The 14,157-nt window shown below is 43.8% G+C and overlaps 1 protein-coding gene across 1 annotated transcript in view; it reads right to left on the bottom strand.

Moving 5' to 3' along the window:
- The window catches only part of LOC122565288 (E3 ubiquitin/ISG15 ligase TRIM25-like), a 28,244-nt gene extending 14,430 nt beyond the window's left edge, over positions 1-13,814 (bottom strand). Inside the window, exons 1-3 of the mRNA XM_043721085.2 lie at positions 12,457-13,814; positions 4,441-4,536; positions 1,405-1,638 (exon numbers count right to left, since the gene is read on the bottom strand). Of these exons, the coding sequence (XP_043577020.1) occupies positions 1,405-1,638; positions 4,441-4,536; positions 12,457-13,056 (930 nt within the window). The 5' untranslated portion in view covers positions 13,057-13,814. The remainder of the gene's footprint in view (positions 1-1,404; positions 1,639-4,440; positions 4,537-12,456) is intronic.
- Between the last annotated feature and the right edge of the window lie 343 nt (positions 13,815-14,157).

The raw sequence follows: 14,157 nt of genomic DNA, 5'->3' as shown, positions 1-14,157 counted from the left end.
GCTCAGTGTCATTCTTTATAAGACTTCACAATATAAGTTGTCGTTGTTGAAGTTATAAACCATTTCTTGATGTCCCCACTGATCTGCAAACCAAAGCTCTGTCCCACGACTCCCAAACTCCACAAGTTCTCAGTAACGAAGTTGTTGTATAAAATGTTTTGGTTCTGTAAGGGTTAAATGCTGAGGAGTGCATTAAGCTCTACCCAACACTTTTGAAGGCCTGGATGGGAGAACGACTCTGGACCTCAAAGAGATAGACTTACCATCATATTCTTAGTAACAAGGGATATCTTGTTAAAGAGAAGACACTCATCTCTTTAGATTTTTTTTTCTCAACTATGCTGGACAAGCTGGCCCTGATGATCCCAATCTCAAATGAGGATGGTGCAGCAAAGTTACAAACAGTCCAGTGAGCTCATACAACATGGCAAGCTATGGTGAGATTCAGACATGACATGGTGCCATTGTTGGGCAATGCTTAGTCTAACAACAGACCATATTAGATTTAGTGGCCCCTCTCTAATTCTCAAAAACCTCAACACCTCCTCTCTCTTCTCCAATACTCAAACCACATGACTCATATCTCCCCATCCCAATCCCTACCCTCCTACAACATGGAACATTTAGATTAGATTACTTACAGCGTGGAAACAGGCCCTTTGGCCCAACAAGTCCACACCGACCCTCCGAAGAGCAACCCACCCAGACCCATGCCCCTACCTTTACCCCTTCATCTAACACTACGGTCAATTTAGCATGGCCAATTCACCAAACCTGCACATTTTTGGACTGTGGGAGGAAACTGGAGCACCCGGAGAAGACACGGGGAGAATGTGAAAACTCCACACAGCCTGAGGCGGGAATTGAACCCAGATATCTGACGCTGTGAGGCAGCAGTGCTAACCACTGTGCCACCGTGCCGCCCGTTTCTTCTTCATTTCAGACATTGGCTTTTAAAAAAAGGATTAAGAATCCCCTGCTTTTCCTTTATTTATTGGTGTCATGTTGGCATCATTAGCAAGGCCAACATCTGCTTCTCATCCCTAATTGCCCTTGAACTAAATGGCAGGCCCAGCCATTTCAGAGGGCAGTTAAGAGCCAAGCACAGTCACACGCAGGTCAGGGATGGCAGATTTCCTTCCCACACTAGTGAACCAGATGAGCTTTTACAATCATCATTGATCGCATCATGGGCATCATTCCTGAGACAAGATTTCAAATCCTGAATTCTTTTTTCAATCAACTGAATTTAAATTCCACCAGCAACCATGCTGAGATTTGAACTCATATCCCCTGAGCCCCTGGAATGCTAGAATAGTGACATTCACTCCATCACTGTCCCCACCATTCAGTGTTTTAAAATAATCTGCTCAATAGAAAAGGCAGTAACGTAGACCACATTACCTGTATAAAAATCAGCTTTTCATTCTTGGTTAAAAGGTCACTGAAATCAGACAAATTCTTCTCAAAGTCTTCCATTTTGTTTTCCAGTTCAAGTATCCGTGCATCAATTTCCCCAGTCACATGCCTCTGAACCCTGTCGAGATATTTACATGCTTCTTTCTCTTCATTCTCAAAATACTTCCGCACTGCGTTACACTTCTCCTGAATCTGGAGCTTGGTTTCTCTGATCAGAGTCTATGGAGTGGAAATACACCATAGGTCACTTGACAGCACGTAACGTTTCTGACTGAATTTGTGCATAAACATTATCCAGACTGTGCTTACGAGAGCATGTTCCTTACATGTACTGCAATCAAACAAGTTTGTGAATCGGAGAAGAAATTGCGGATACCAAATTTTGCAGTGGGTGTCTCTTTGGGCTGAATTTAGAGGAGCCTGCCAGGAGTGGCATGTTGGGGGTAGTTGCTGAGCAGGTGTACCCACCTGCAATTCTTAGCATTGGGAAAACAGTCTCCAGTTAAGTCCCAGTGCAGGAATCCTATTCACTGGCAGCAGGATACCAGCAAGGCTCATAAACTGCTTAAAGCCCAATTATCATTGAATACACAAGGGTTTATGCTGTCCAAACAAGCAAGGTGGCGGTGATGATGATGGGGGTTGGAGGGGGGAGAGGTGGAGAGCTGGAGCCAACCCTTTGTCCTTGACTCCTTCTCCACTCTCTCTGCCCTGTCCATCCTGCCTCACTCACCTCACTCCATGGATCTGCTGTCGATCCTCTGGACAGGCCTTGGCAGCAGCTGCTGATAATGGACAGCTGACAACCTCTGATGGTACAAGGTCTGATGGGATTGTCCACAACTCTGTGCAAGTCTGGCACTATCCAATCATGGGCCTGATTCTGTTTAAACTGCACAAAGAGAAGCAATGCAGGGCTCCTACAAGTTATCCCAGCCAGCAGGGGCAGCATCACTGCAACATACCCCTGTCCCTCATGTTGGACCTCAATCCAACTGGAGCCAGATGCATTTATTTGCTCCAAAGTTTAGCTAAATTCAAGTGAACAGTAGCAGTGAGACAACTTTTACATGTGCATTTATAGCATTGCACAGGGTGTTAATCCCTCCAAAAATAGAGAAATAAAAATCTTTGCTAACATGAGGGATGAGAGTTATGAACCTGTTGCAGTCATGTAAAACCCCATTGTCAATTCTCTGATTGTAATGATCAGCAAGGCAATCAGAGGCATCAGCAGTGCCCATTGCCAGGTTTATCTTCCTGCAGGAGGGAAAGGAGAAGGCAGGCTGGGAGCAGAGAGGATGTAGAAAGTGTACAATTTCCATCAGAACCCACTTCAGGCTTCTACCACAGAAACCACACAGGCATGATGGTGTAGGTGTCTGTAGGAAGGCTCAGCCTCCCAATGTGCTGGGGTGGAGGAAGGAGAGGGAGACTACAGTGATAGGGAGTGGTGTGACCTGGGCTCTAAGGGTCTCTCTATGTTCTGGTTAAGGACTAGGCCCTGTGATTTCTGTCCCTTTTATTATACCATCTTGCCCAGAAGCCTAGCAGGACACTTGATCATCTGCATTGCTTCTCCAGTAGCAATAAAAATTGCCCCTTCTCTCAAGTGTCACAGGGCATCTACAGGCAACAGTGCTGGATAATCTGATATGTACATTTTCATTAAGAGATGGCTGAAACTTTGCTTGTCCCACCTATGCACTGCCATATCCTTCAGAAGTACATTTTTATTAAACTTTCCATCACCTGAACATGTTTTTGCGTTTTACTTTATAGAAATATTCAGACACTGCTTTTTAACTTATGCAATTTTCCTCATTCCATGTACAGTACTCCTGTAACCAATGTTCAGAATACCTGGGCAGTTTGAGTTCCCAGCTTACCTCTTTCTCATATCCACATTACCATTGTTATGCATTCTATTAAACTGTATACGGATGCTTTTAATACTGCATCAATGAAATAGGATTCTCTTTAACATGAACCATTCCCCAGTACAAGCAGCCACACAACAGACTGCTGTAACCACAGATGGGAGATTTCCATCACCAAACTACCTCATTAACTATTTTGAGAAGTGTCAAAGGATCATTGAAATGTATGGTTTGATTGTCCATGTTTCCACTAATTAATTTTCTCTTGCAGAAATTTGACTTATCAATTTTACAGCTTTCACTTTTTAAATCAAACTCCCTGCAATTTTCAAGACAAACAATTCTGGTGCCACTCACAAGTTTAACTCCCTGTGTGACTTGTGTTATATTAGATCCAACAGTGCTCGAGGATGGGAAATTTTACTCTCCACCGAATCAATGTTCTATCTGACCCAAAAATATTTGGTGGAACTGTGGAGATTGAGTTTAACTTTGTCTTTGCACTTGACAATGCATTACCTATCTTGAAATTTAAAATAACTCATATCCAACAAAGAAGTGCCGGACAGTGACACTTGGTACAAAGTCCTAGAACTGAAAACTCTCATTTGATAATCAGCAAGTCCTAACTAAACATAAGGAGAAAGTGAGGTCTGCTGATGCTGGAGATCAGAGCTGAAAATGTGTTGCTGGAACAGCGCAGCAGGTCAGGCAGCATCCAGGGAACAGGAGAATCGACGTTTCGCTCAGTCAAATCCATCAAACTCAGCACTGCCTTCCTAACCTGCAATCTTCTTCCTGACCTCTCCGCCCCCACCCCAGTCTGACCTATCACCCTCACCTTGACCTCTTTCCATCTATCGCATTTCCAACACCCCTCCCCCAAGTCCCTCCTCCCTACCTTTTATCTTAGCCTGCTGGACACACTTTCCTCATTCCTGAAGAAGGGCTTATGCCTGAAACGTCGATTCTCCTGTTCCCTGGATGCTGCCTGACCTGCTGCGCTGTTCCAGCAACACATTTTCAGCTAACTAAACATAAGCCAATGTGAACGAAACATGCCTTGTCGGTTTTGGTGATGATGATAATCATGTTAAGCATTCCAGGGGAAGGTATCAGTTCTTGTGTCATTCAAACTAACCTGGGTACTTTCCTTCTGTGTTTGGAGATGGTCAAGGGCAGCTTGGATTGAGGTTGTATTTGTTCGGACTTTTTCGATTTGCTGCTGCAAGTGGTCCTTGAAATAAATCAAACAGTTACTTCCATGTGGCAACTGAAACAGAAGGAGAGATTCTAAACAGAAAAAGATATCAGTGATACTGAATGGCAGACACAGAGGCAGCCAAGTAAGACAGATGAAGTGAGAGAGAGAGATAGAGAGAGAAAGAATTAGTGAGAGAGAGAGAGAATGAGAGAAGTGAAGACAAACAAATTGAGGAAGCAAAATGGTGTAGCCAACTAGAGATATAATTAAACCAATAGACAAAGCAGTAATGAGATGCATATTGAGTTATGGAGAGATGAAAATTGAAGAGATAAGATTTGAAAGAAGCAGCAGTTCCATACAATGTTAACTATGTCATCACAAAATGATAGCTCTCATCAGCAAGATGGTGACTCTGACCACTACAATTCTGGTCAAATTCATTACAACCCAAAAAATAACTGTTAATCTTCTGATAGTTCACGAGCTGGTCATCACTGAGGAATAAAACCCCGGGAACAATTTACATTTCATGAACTTTTAAAAAATCATTCAAGGTATTTGGCTGTCGATAACTAAGTCAGGATTTATTTCCATTCCTAATTTCTCCAGAGAAGGTGATGGCGAGCTACATTCTTGAACCACCGCAGTCCATGGGGTGTCTCTGTTAAAGAGGGAGTTCCAGAATTTTGATCCAGTCACACTAAAGGACAATAATACAATTCCAAGTCAAGGTGGTGTGTGACTTGGATGGGAACTTACAGATGGTGTTCCCATGTATTTGTTGTACTAGTTGGTGGGGGTTAGGGGTTTTGGAAGGTGCTGTCAGAAGAGCCTTCGTGAGTTACTATAATGTATGCTGAAGATAGCACACATTGTTGCTGTTGTTCATGGTGCTCAAGGAAGTGAATGTTGATGGGTCAAGTCAAGTGCTTCGTCCTAGATGGTGTCAAGCTTCTTAGATGTTGTTGGAGTTATACTCATCTGGGTAAGTGGCCAATATTCAATCATACTTCTGATTTGTGCCTTCTAGATGGTGGACAAAATTTGAGGAGAAAGCAGGTGAGCTACTGGCCATAGAATCCCTAGTCTCTGACCTGCTGTTGTAGCAACAGTAGTGATATGGCCGGTCCAGTTTGGTTTCTGGTCAATGGTAAACCCCAGGGAGAATTTGGGAGAGGGAGAGTATTGTAGAGAGTTAGCATGGGATGTTTACGTGAGTGAGTGAGAGACAGGGAGAGAGTGTCGTGTAAGTGGTTGACAAAGGGAGAATGTGGGATCAGTGACCAAGAGAGGGAGAAGGTGTGAAAGTAATTATGTGGGAGAGGGAATGGGTGAGCGTGTGGGGGAGTGGAAGAGTGTGTGTGAGCCAACACATAATCATCCTCCTTTCCTTCAGACTCCGCAAGAACTTATCCACATAAAAGCTGACTGAGCAGGATATCCCAGGCGGAAAGGCAACCCTCTTCTGACCCTCACTAGCAGGTGAATTCTGCTGAAGCCAACTCCGATGATGACCACCAGAGGCAAACCAAGGTCTAATTTGTTTCGACCCAACTTCTTACCTTGATCCAGCTTCACTGGTAGGTGGTGATCAGAACTTGGGACCTCATCTCTCTTTCTTTAGGTTTGTTTCTTTCCCAAAAACGCAAAAAAATAAGGTTTTCTTACTTGTCAGTGTTTATCATCAATACCATCTATAGCTGGGTGGCACGCTAATCAGGCATGTGCACAAACAGCATTACAGTGCTTCATCACGTAAACTGACAGATTGGCAACTATCTGTCACAAAGAGGACATTGTCCATATATTAACACGGCAAGGCAGAAATAAATTCAGAAGGGTTCTGGTTATCTTGATTCTTTCTCCCGATACTATCAGACATTTTTCTCACTGCACTCTGTCAGAATGTTACAAAGTGAGGAAGCTGAACTAACCTGACTGAAGCTTGGGATCATAAAAATGCTAACTGGAGGAACTAAACAACATTGATTGCTATTGAGTTGTGACTGATTTAACAAACGCGGTTTGGTTTTCAATTTAAACATAGGGCAGGTAAATCTGTCCAATTAGTGCTAACATTTATCCCAAAATCACCAGCTCACCACCACTGCTGACATATCTTCATCCATGCATGCACATGTTCTGTAGAGCTCACCAATATGTGCTTGGGTGGGTGCTGATGTCATCCACACATGTGCAGATACGTACTAAAGGTCCTGTTGTGTCTGACGGACACACAGGGGTTACCTGAACATGGTGCTGGCTCCAGCCATTACCTATACCATTGGGTCACATACTCTGCTATTAGTTTGCTCTGCTGCTGGCACTTTTTTAGTGGCAATTTTGCAGTTGTGCCAAACGCTATCTTTACATTTTACATTTAAAACGCCAGCCACCAAAGTTCTAAATTGGAGAAAGGCCAATTGTGACGGTGTTAGGCAAGAACTTTTGAAAGCTGATTGGAGGCAGATGTTCACAGGTAAAGGGACGGCTGGAAAATGGGAAGCCTTCAGAAATAAGATAACAAGAATCCAGAGAAAGTATATTCCTGTCAGGGTGAAAGGGAAGGCTGGTAGGTATAGGGAATGCTGGATGACTAAAGAAATTGAGGGTTTGATTAAGAAAAAGAAGGAAGCATATGACAGGTATAGACAGGATAGATCGAGTGAATCCTTAGAAGAGTACAAAGAAAGTAGGAGTATACTTAAGAGGGAAATCAGGAGGGCAAAACGGGGACATGAGATAGCTTTGGCAAATAGAATTAAGGTGAATCCAAAGGGGTTTTACAAATTAAGGACAAAAGGGTAACTAGGGAGAGAATAGGGCCCCTCAAAGATCAGCAAGGTGGCATTGGTATGGTGCCACAAAAAATGGGGGAGATACTAAATGAATATTTTGCATCAGTATTTACTGTGGAAAAGGGTATGGAAGCCATAGACCGTAGGGAAATAGATGGTGACATCTTGCAAAATGTCCAAATTACATAGGAGGAAGTGCTGGATGTCTTGAAACGGTTAAAGGCGGATAAATCCCCAGGACCTGATCAGGTGTATCCGAGAACTCTGTGGTTGCTGGGCCTCTTGCTGAGATACTTGTATCATCGATAGTCACAGGTGAGATGCCGGAAGACTGGAGGTTGGCAAACGTGGTGCCACTGTTAAAGAAGGGCGGTAAAGACAAGCCAGGGAACTATAGACCCGTGAGCCTGACCTCAGTGGTGGGCAAGTTGTTGGAGGGAATCCTGAGGGACAAGATGTACATGTATTTGGAAAGGCAAGGACTGATTCGGGATAGTCAACATGGCTTTGTGTGTGGGAAATCATGTCTCACAAACTTGATTGAGTTTTTTGAAGAAGTAACAAAGAAGATTGATGAGGGAAGAGCAGTAGATGTGATTTATATGGACTTCAGTAAGGCGTTCGACAAGGTTCCCCATGGGAGACTGATTAGCAAGGTTAGATCTAATGGAATACAGGGAGAACTAGCCATTTGGATATTGAACTGGCTCAAAGGTAGAAGACAGAGGGTGGTGGTAGAGGGTTGTTTTTCAGACTGGAGGCCTGTGACCAGTGGAGTGCCACAAGGATCGGTGCTGGGCCCTATACTTTTTGTCATTTACATAAATGATTTGGATGCGAGCATAAGAGGTACAGTTAGTAAGTTTACAGATGACACTAACATTGGAGGTGTAGTGGACAGCAAAGAAGGTTACCTCAGATTACAACAGGATCTGGACCAGATGGGCCAATGGGCTGAGAAGTGGCAGATGGAGTTTAATTGAGTTAAATGCGAGGTGCTGCATTTTGGGAAAGCAAATCTTAGAAGGACTTATACACTTAATGGTAAGGTCCTAGGGAGTGTTGCTGAACAAAGAGACCTTGGAGTGCAGGTCCTTAGCTCCTTGAAAGTGGAGTCGCAGGTAGATAGGATAGTGAAGACGGCATTTGGTATGCTTTCCTTTATTGGTCAGAGTATTGAGTACAGGAGTTGGGAGGTCATGTTGCAGCTGTACAGGACATTGGTTAGGCCACTGTTGGAATATTTCGTGCAATTCTGGTCTCCTTCCTATCGGAAAGATGTTGTGAAACTTGAAAGGGTTCAGAAAAGATTTACAAGGATGTTGCCAGGGTTGGAGGATCTGAGCTACAGGGAGAGGCTGAACAGGCTGGGGCTGTTTTCCCTGGAGCGTCGAAGGCTGAGGGGTGACCTTACAGATGTTTACAAAATTATGAGGGTTATGGATAGGATAAATGGAATGAGCTGCCAGAGGATGTGGTGGAGGCTGGTACAATTGCAACATTTAAGAGGCATTTGGATGAGTATATGAATAGGAAGGGTTTGGAGGGATGTGGGCCGGGTGCTGGCAGGTGGGACTAGATTGGGTTGGGATATCTGGTCAGCATGGACGGTTGGACCGAAGGGTCTGTTTCCATGCTGTACATCTCTATGGCTCTATGACTCTAAGTGACAGAGAAACTGAAATGGACCACCTTAACCTCATGCAAAAAGGTTAGACAACCTTGTTGTCGAGGGTAAACAAAAGTGCCACTACCCGCATTGACAGAGGGAGTGAATTCTGAATGCAGTGGATGGAGTGCCAATCGAACCAACTGCTTTCTCCAGGCTGGTGTTGAGCTTCCTGAGTATTGTCGGAGTGATAATCATCCAGGAACGTGGATAGTATTCAATCACACTTCTCGCTGTGCCTTGTAGAGGGTGGGCAGACTTTATGGAACCAGGAGGTGAAATACCAACCTTAGAATTCCCAGCTTCTGAGTTGCTTTAGGAGCTACAGTATATGCATGGCTGCTCCAAGTCAGTGTCTGGTCAATAGCAACCCCTAGCATGAAATCAGGATCCTAGCACAAGCAACTAATAGCTACTAATAGCTTTAAAATATTTTTTCAGTTTTTTTTCTGCATCTGTGGTATTCATGTTTATAAAGGACTTATTTAAGTATTTTGTTAGTGATGTAATTGGCAAGTCACAAGGAACACATATGACGATTGAGTACCTTGGGGAATATGATCGCTCAGAAGCTGCTGGAATATTGGAAGCAACGTGTTAAATAAATGATGATGTTCCTAGTAGGATGCATAGCTTATAAAGTCTGCTTGAATTTACCTTTGGCCAGCAAGGAACATTGCACCTTTGGCTGAGGGATTTGGGAAGAAAGAAGTTTGCCAGATCAGACACCTTTGAAAAATCTACTTCACCATTTTTGGGGGAACAGATTTAATAGGCTGGAGAATAAGCATTTGGCCTTCTAAAGAAAAATGAATGCCATTGTTCTCAGGGTCATAGGGTCGCAGCAGGGAAAGAGGCCCTTTGGCCAATTGTGTCATTTCGGACATGAAGCACCTATCAAGACTCTTATTCCATCATGTGGAACGTAGTCCTGTTGTGCTCTGGTACTTCAAGTGTTCAGCTAAATACTTCTTATAAGTTGTAATGGTCCCTGCCATGACCACACTTTCAGGCAGTGATTTTCAGAGACCTATAACCTTCTGGGGAAAAAGGTTATCCTTAAAACCCCTCCAAACTCCTGCACTTCCCTTAAATCTCGGCCCCTAGTTATGGATGCCTCTGTTAAGCAGAATGGTTTATTCCTATGTACTCTATCTTTGCCCCTCATAATTTTGAACACTTCGATCACGTCCTCTGTCAGTCTTCTCTGCTCTAAGCAATACAACTCCAGTCTATCTAGCCTCTTCATAGCTGAAAGACTCCAGTCCAGACAACGTCTGGTGAACTCCTGTGAACCCTCTCTAAATACAATCACAACTTTCCAGAAATCACAAAGTACTCCAATCCTGGTCTAACTAACATTTTATACAGCTCCATCATAACTTCCCTGCTGTTGTGTTTAATGCTTCAACTAATAAGTGCAAATATTCTATATGCCTTCTTAACCACTTTATCCTCCTGTCCAATTGCCTTCAAATATCTGTGGTCATCCACACCAAGGTCCCTCCGATCCTCTGTACTCCTTACAGTACAGTACATTCAACCATTCATTGTGTATTAATTTGTGTGTTCAACCTCCCAAAATGCATCACCTCACACTTTTCAGGATTAAATTCCATTTGTCCAGCTGACCAGCCCATCATAACATCCTGCAGTCTCAGGCTTTCTTCATTATTTACCACAGCATCATTTTTCTTTGTTATTTGTGAACTTGCTGATCAAACTTCCTACATCTATATTTAGATCATTAATGTACTCTACAACAGAAAGGGGCGCAGCACCAAAGCCTGTGGCATGACACTGGACACAAACTTCCAGTCATAAAAACAACCTCTGACTATCCCCTCCACTCTCTGCCTTTAAGCCAATTTTGGATCCAATTTGCTAAATTGCCTTGGATCCAATGGGCCAGGCTCCTTTGTGAGACAGTATCAAAAGCCTTATTGAAGCCTATATTCGTTACATTACCCTCATCTACAATTAGACACTTGAAAAACTCAATCAAATCTGTCAGATATGATCTTCCCCTGACATAGTCATGCTGACTATCATTGATTAATCCTTGCCTCTCCAAGTGGAGATTAACTCTGTCCCTCAATTATTTTTTCCAAAGGTTTCCCTAACACTGAAATTAGACTTACTGGCCTGCGGTTTGCTGGTGTATCTCTACCACTCACTTTGGAAACACTAACTGTCTTCTTGTCCTCTGGCACATCTGCCCGAGCCAGAGAGGATTTGAAAATGAATGTCGAGACCCCTAGATCATCTCCCTTACTTCCCACAGCAGGTTGGGATACATCTCATCTCAGCCTGGGGACCCATATAATTTGAAGCTCACTCAAATACCTGCTCCTGTCTCAATTGTAATTTGTTCAACTATATTATGGATCTCTGCTGACTTCCATACTTACATCATTCTTCTTAACTGTGGATGGCTGTGACTGCTACTACAGGAAAAGGATCACCTGGACCGCAGAAAGGTCCAGCTAGAGAACACAAACCAGTTCATGCTCAGAACCTTCTCCCCCTGCCCTGGTGACAACAGGAAAGATGTCACAGAGATGTACAGCATGGGAACAGACCCTTCTGTCCAACTCGTCTATGCTGACCAGATATCCTAACCTAATCTAGTCCCATTTGCCAGTGCTTGGCCCATATCCCTCTAAACCCTTTGTATTCATATACCCATCCAGATGCCTTTTAAATGTTGTAATTGTACCAGCATCCACCACTTCCCCAGGCAGCTCATTCCATACGAGAAAAAGTTGTCCCTTAGCTCTCTTTCAAATTTTTCCCCTCTGACCCTAAACCTATGGCCTCTAGTTCTGGACGCCCCCACCCAGGGAAAACAATGGTAGCGAACACTTAGTTTTGTTTTGTCATGGAAATGTTCAAGTGCTGATGGGATGCGTGTGGTCTAATTTGGAACAAATTGAGACAGTGCTTGTAATGTGATAAATGAAGGGATACCACCACGGGAAATAATACCAAAACTATTGGATAAGCAGAGCTGCAAAAACGTATTTGTCTTGGTACCGACCTAGCAATCAACAGCTCCTCTTGAACACAGGATTTGTAGGCGATTTACGAGTGAGGAGTGCAGCGCTGTCAGTGCCTTGTTTAATTACAGCTCGGGGGGAAGGCGCTACTTAAACGCAAATTGCTACTTTTACCAGGTCAAAACTTCCGACCGCAGAGTTAAAGAAATCATGAGACGCGAAAGGTCGTCCCAGGTACGTGTGAAATCGAGGTATTGAAACAAGATTTGACAGGTCCTTGAAATTTCATGCAGGAAATTCCTGCTCAATGTTGGGGTGCGGAAGGACTAACTCCTGCTAGCAACAATTGTTCAATTTTCAGGAATTAATATCTGCTTGCCTGATTTGGTCACTGGGTCACCCCAAGGGTTAGGATCACTAGGCACAGCGGCCAATCCGCGACAGAGTTATTAAGACTTTGATAATTCAGACCAATAAAACATACCCGCAGTTCCTGTTCCCCCTCACCGATACTGACACAATTATGGCTCTTGTGTTTCCCCACGACAGGGCAGAGACAGCAGATGCACACTTTGTCGTCCTTACAGTAAATCTCCAACAGTTTCTTGTGCTCTATGCACTTCCATGTAGACATGTCTGCAGTGGGATCAATGAGGGGATGGTTTTTAAAGACAGCGTTCTCTCTGTGATGTTTGAGATGTTTGGAGCACATGGAGGCCTCACATTTCAGGCAGGTTTTGACAGCTGTTAGTTTTTTCTTACTGCAGTAGTTACAGGGTAAAGCTACTGGGGTTCCATTCACTGCCTGGTATTTCAGAGCTATGTTTGCCAGTTTGAAATTCCTTTTCAGAGCAGGCCTCTCTCTGTAATTTGCTCTGCATTCTGGGCAGGAATAAGTGCCAGATTCTGGCTCTCTCCAGGACTCCTCAATACAAGTTCGGCAGAAGCTGTGCTTACAGTTCAGTATCACCGGGTCGGTGTAGATTTGGAGGCAGACGGGGCACGTTAACTCCTCTTCCAACCACTCGGGAGGTAAAGCAGCCGCCATTGGGAATGACAAAAACCGAAACTGAAACCGTGGCATTTGGATCACGGAACAAAACGGCTGGGGGAAGAGACCACTGCAAAATGAGGGATAGACTCTCTGTCATTTTAACTGTAATCTCATTAAACAGCTCAGACTGGGACATCTCCTGCAGCAGCCTGTACAACCAGAACATGGTTTGGTTTTGTTTAAAGCGACTGGGTGTTCCTGTACCTCTGCAGGGCCGTGGGTTAAGGTTGTGGCATTTCCAAGTCTCCCCTGTTTGTGTAGATCGAGCACTTCCAGTAAAGCAGACACTTCAGTCACTGGCTGTCCACCCTGGCTGTGTATTTTTGAAAAAGTTGTTGAGTCCCTGTTAGGTGGTAGCCGGGTAGCTATCACTAACTGAATCAACACTGAGCTGTTAGATCATTAACCGGCAGATACCTATTATCATTTATAAAAACTGAGCGGCCCAGCCTCTGATACGGGCGGCTGCAGTTTCAGAATATCTTGACTCCCCTCCGACTCCGGTGAAATTTTCTGGAGCGCCTTCATTGATTTTTATTTTAAATCAGACAGTCGACGGGATTGTTACCTGGTCGTTGCTGTTTTGCTCAATGAGCTTGAACAGCCAAACATTTCCAAGCGGAAAAAAAATACCTCGAGGTTGTGCAAACACTTGGCAAACCAGGCAGTGACCCAGAGCTGCGACATTAGACCGGGGGTGGGGGCAGAAAACAGCTCACTGAATAAAACATTCACGGAGCTACGCAGTAAATAAACTAGCTTCAAGCATTAAGAATATATGGTGTAGATCTCCTCATTTATATCTACATACATACAGATTCTACTTTGTCAATATTACACATTCTAATATCTAGGCTATTCCAAGAATACAAACAAGTAAATATTACATAAGCCCCATGCTTTCAGCTAACCTCTATTAAAAAAAATATCGGTGGTGTAACTTGTGCAGATGCTGGAGACACTGTGGCATACCCGCGAGGCGGAGAGTTATGTAGAATATAGGAACAGGAGTAGGCCGTACAGCCCCTTGATCCTGTTCCACCATTCAGTGGCTGATCTATGGTTTAACTCCACACACCTGCCTTTGTCCCATATCCCTTAACTTCTTTGCTGAACGAAAATGTATCTATC

Source organism: Chiloscyllium plagiosum, unplaced genomic scaffold, assembly GCF_037043375.1.
Source record: "Chiloscyllium plagiosum isolate Xiang-an unplaced genomic scaffold, Cpla_swu_hap1 HiC_scaffold_28, whole genome shotgun sequence".
In the NCBI taxonomy this organism is placed as follows: domain Eukaryota; kingdom Metazoa; phylum Chordata; class Chondrichthyes; order Orectolobiformes; family Hemiscylliidae; genus Chiloscyllium; species Chiloscyllium plagiosum.
Note: the sequence above shows the minus strand (reverse complement) of the source record. Positions and strands in the feature narration are given on the sequence as shown.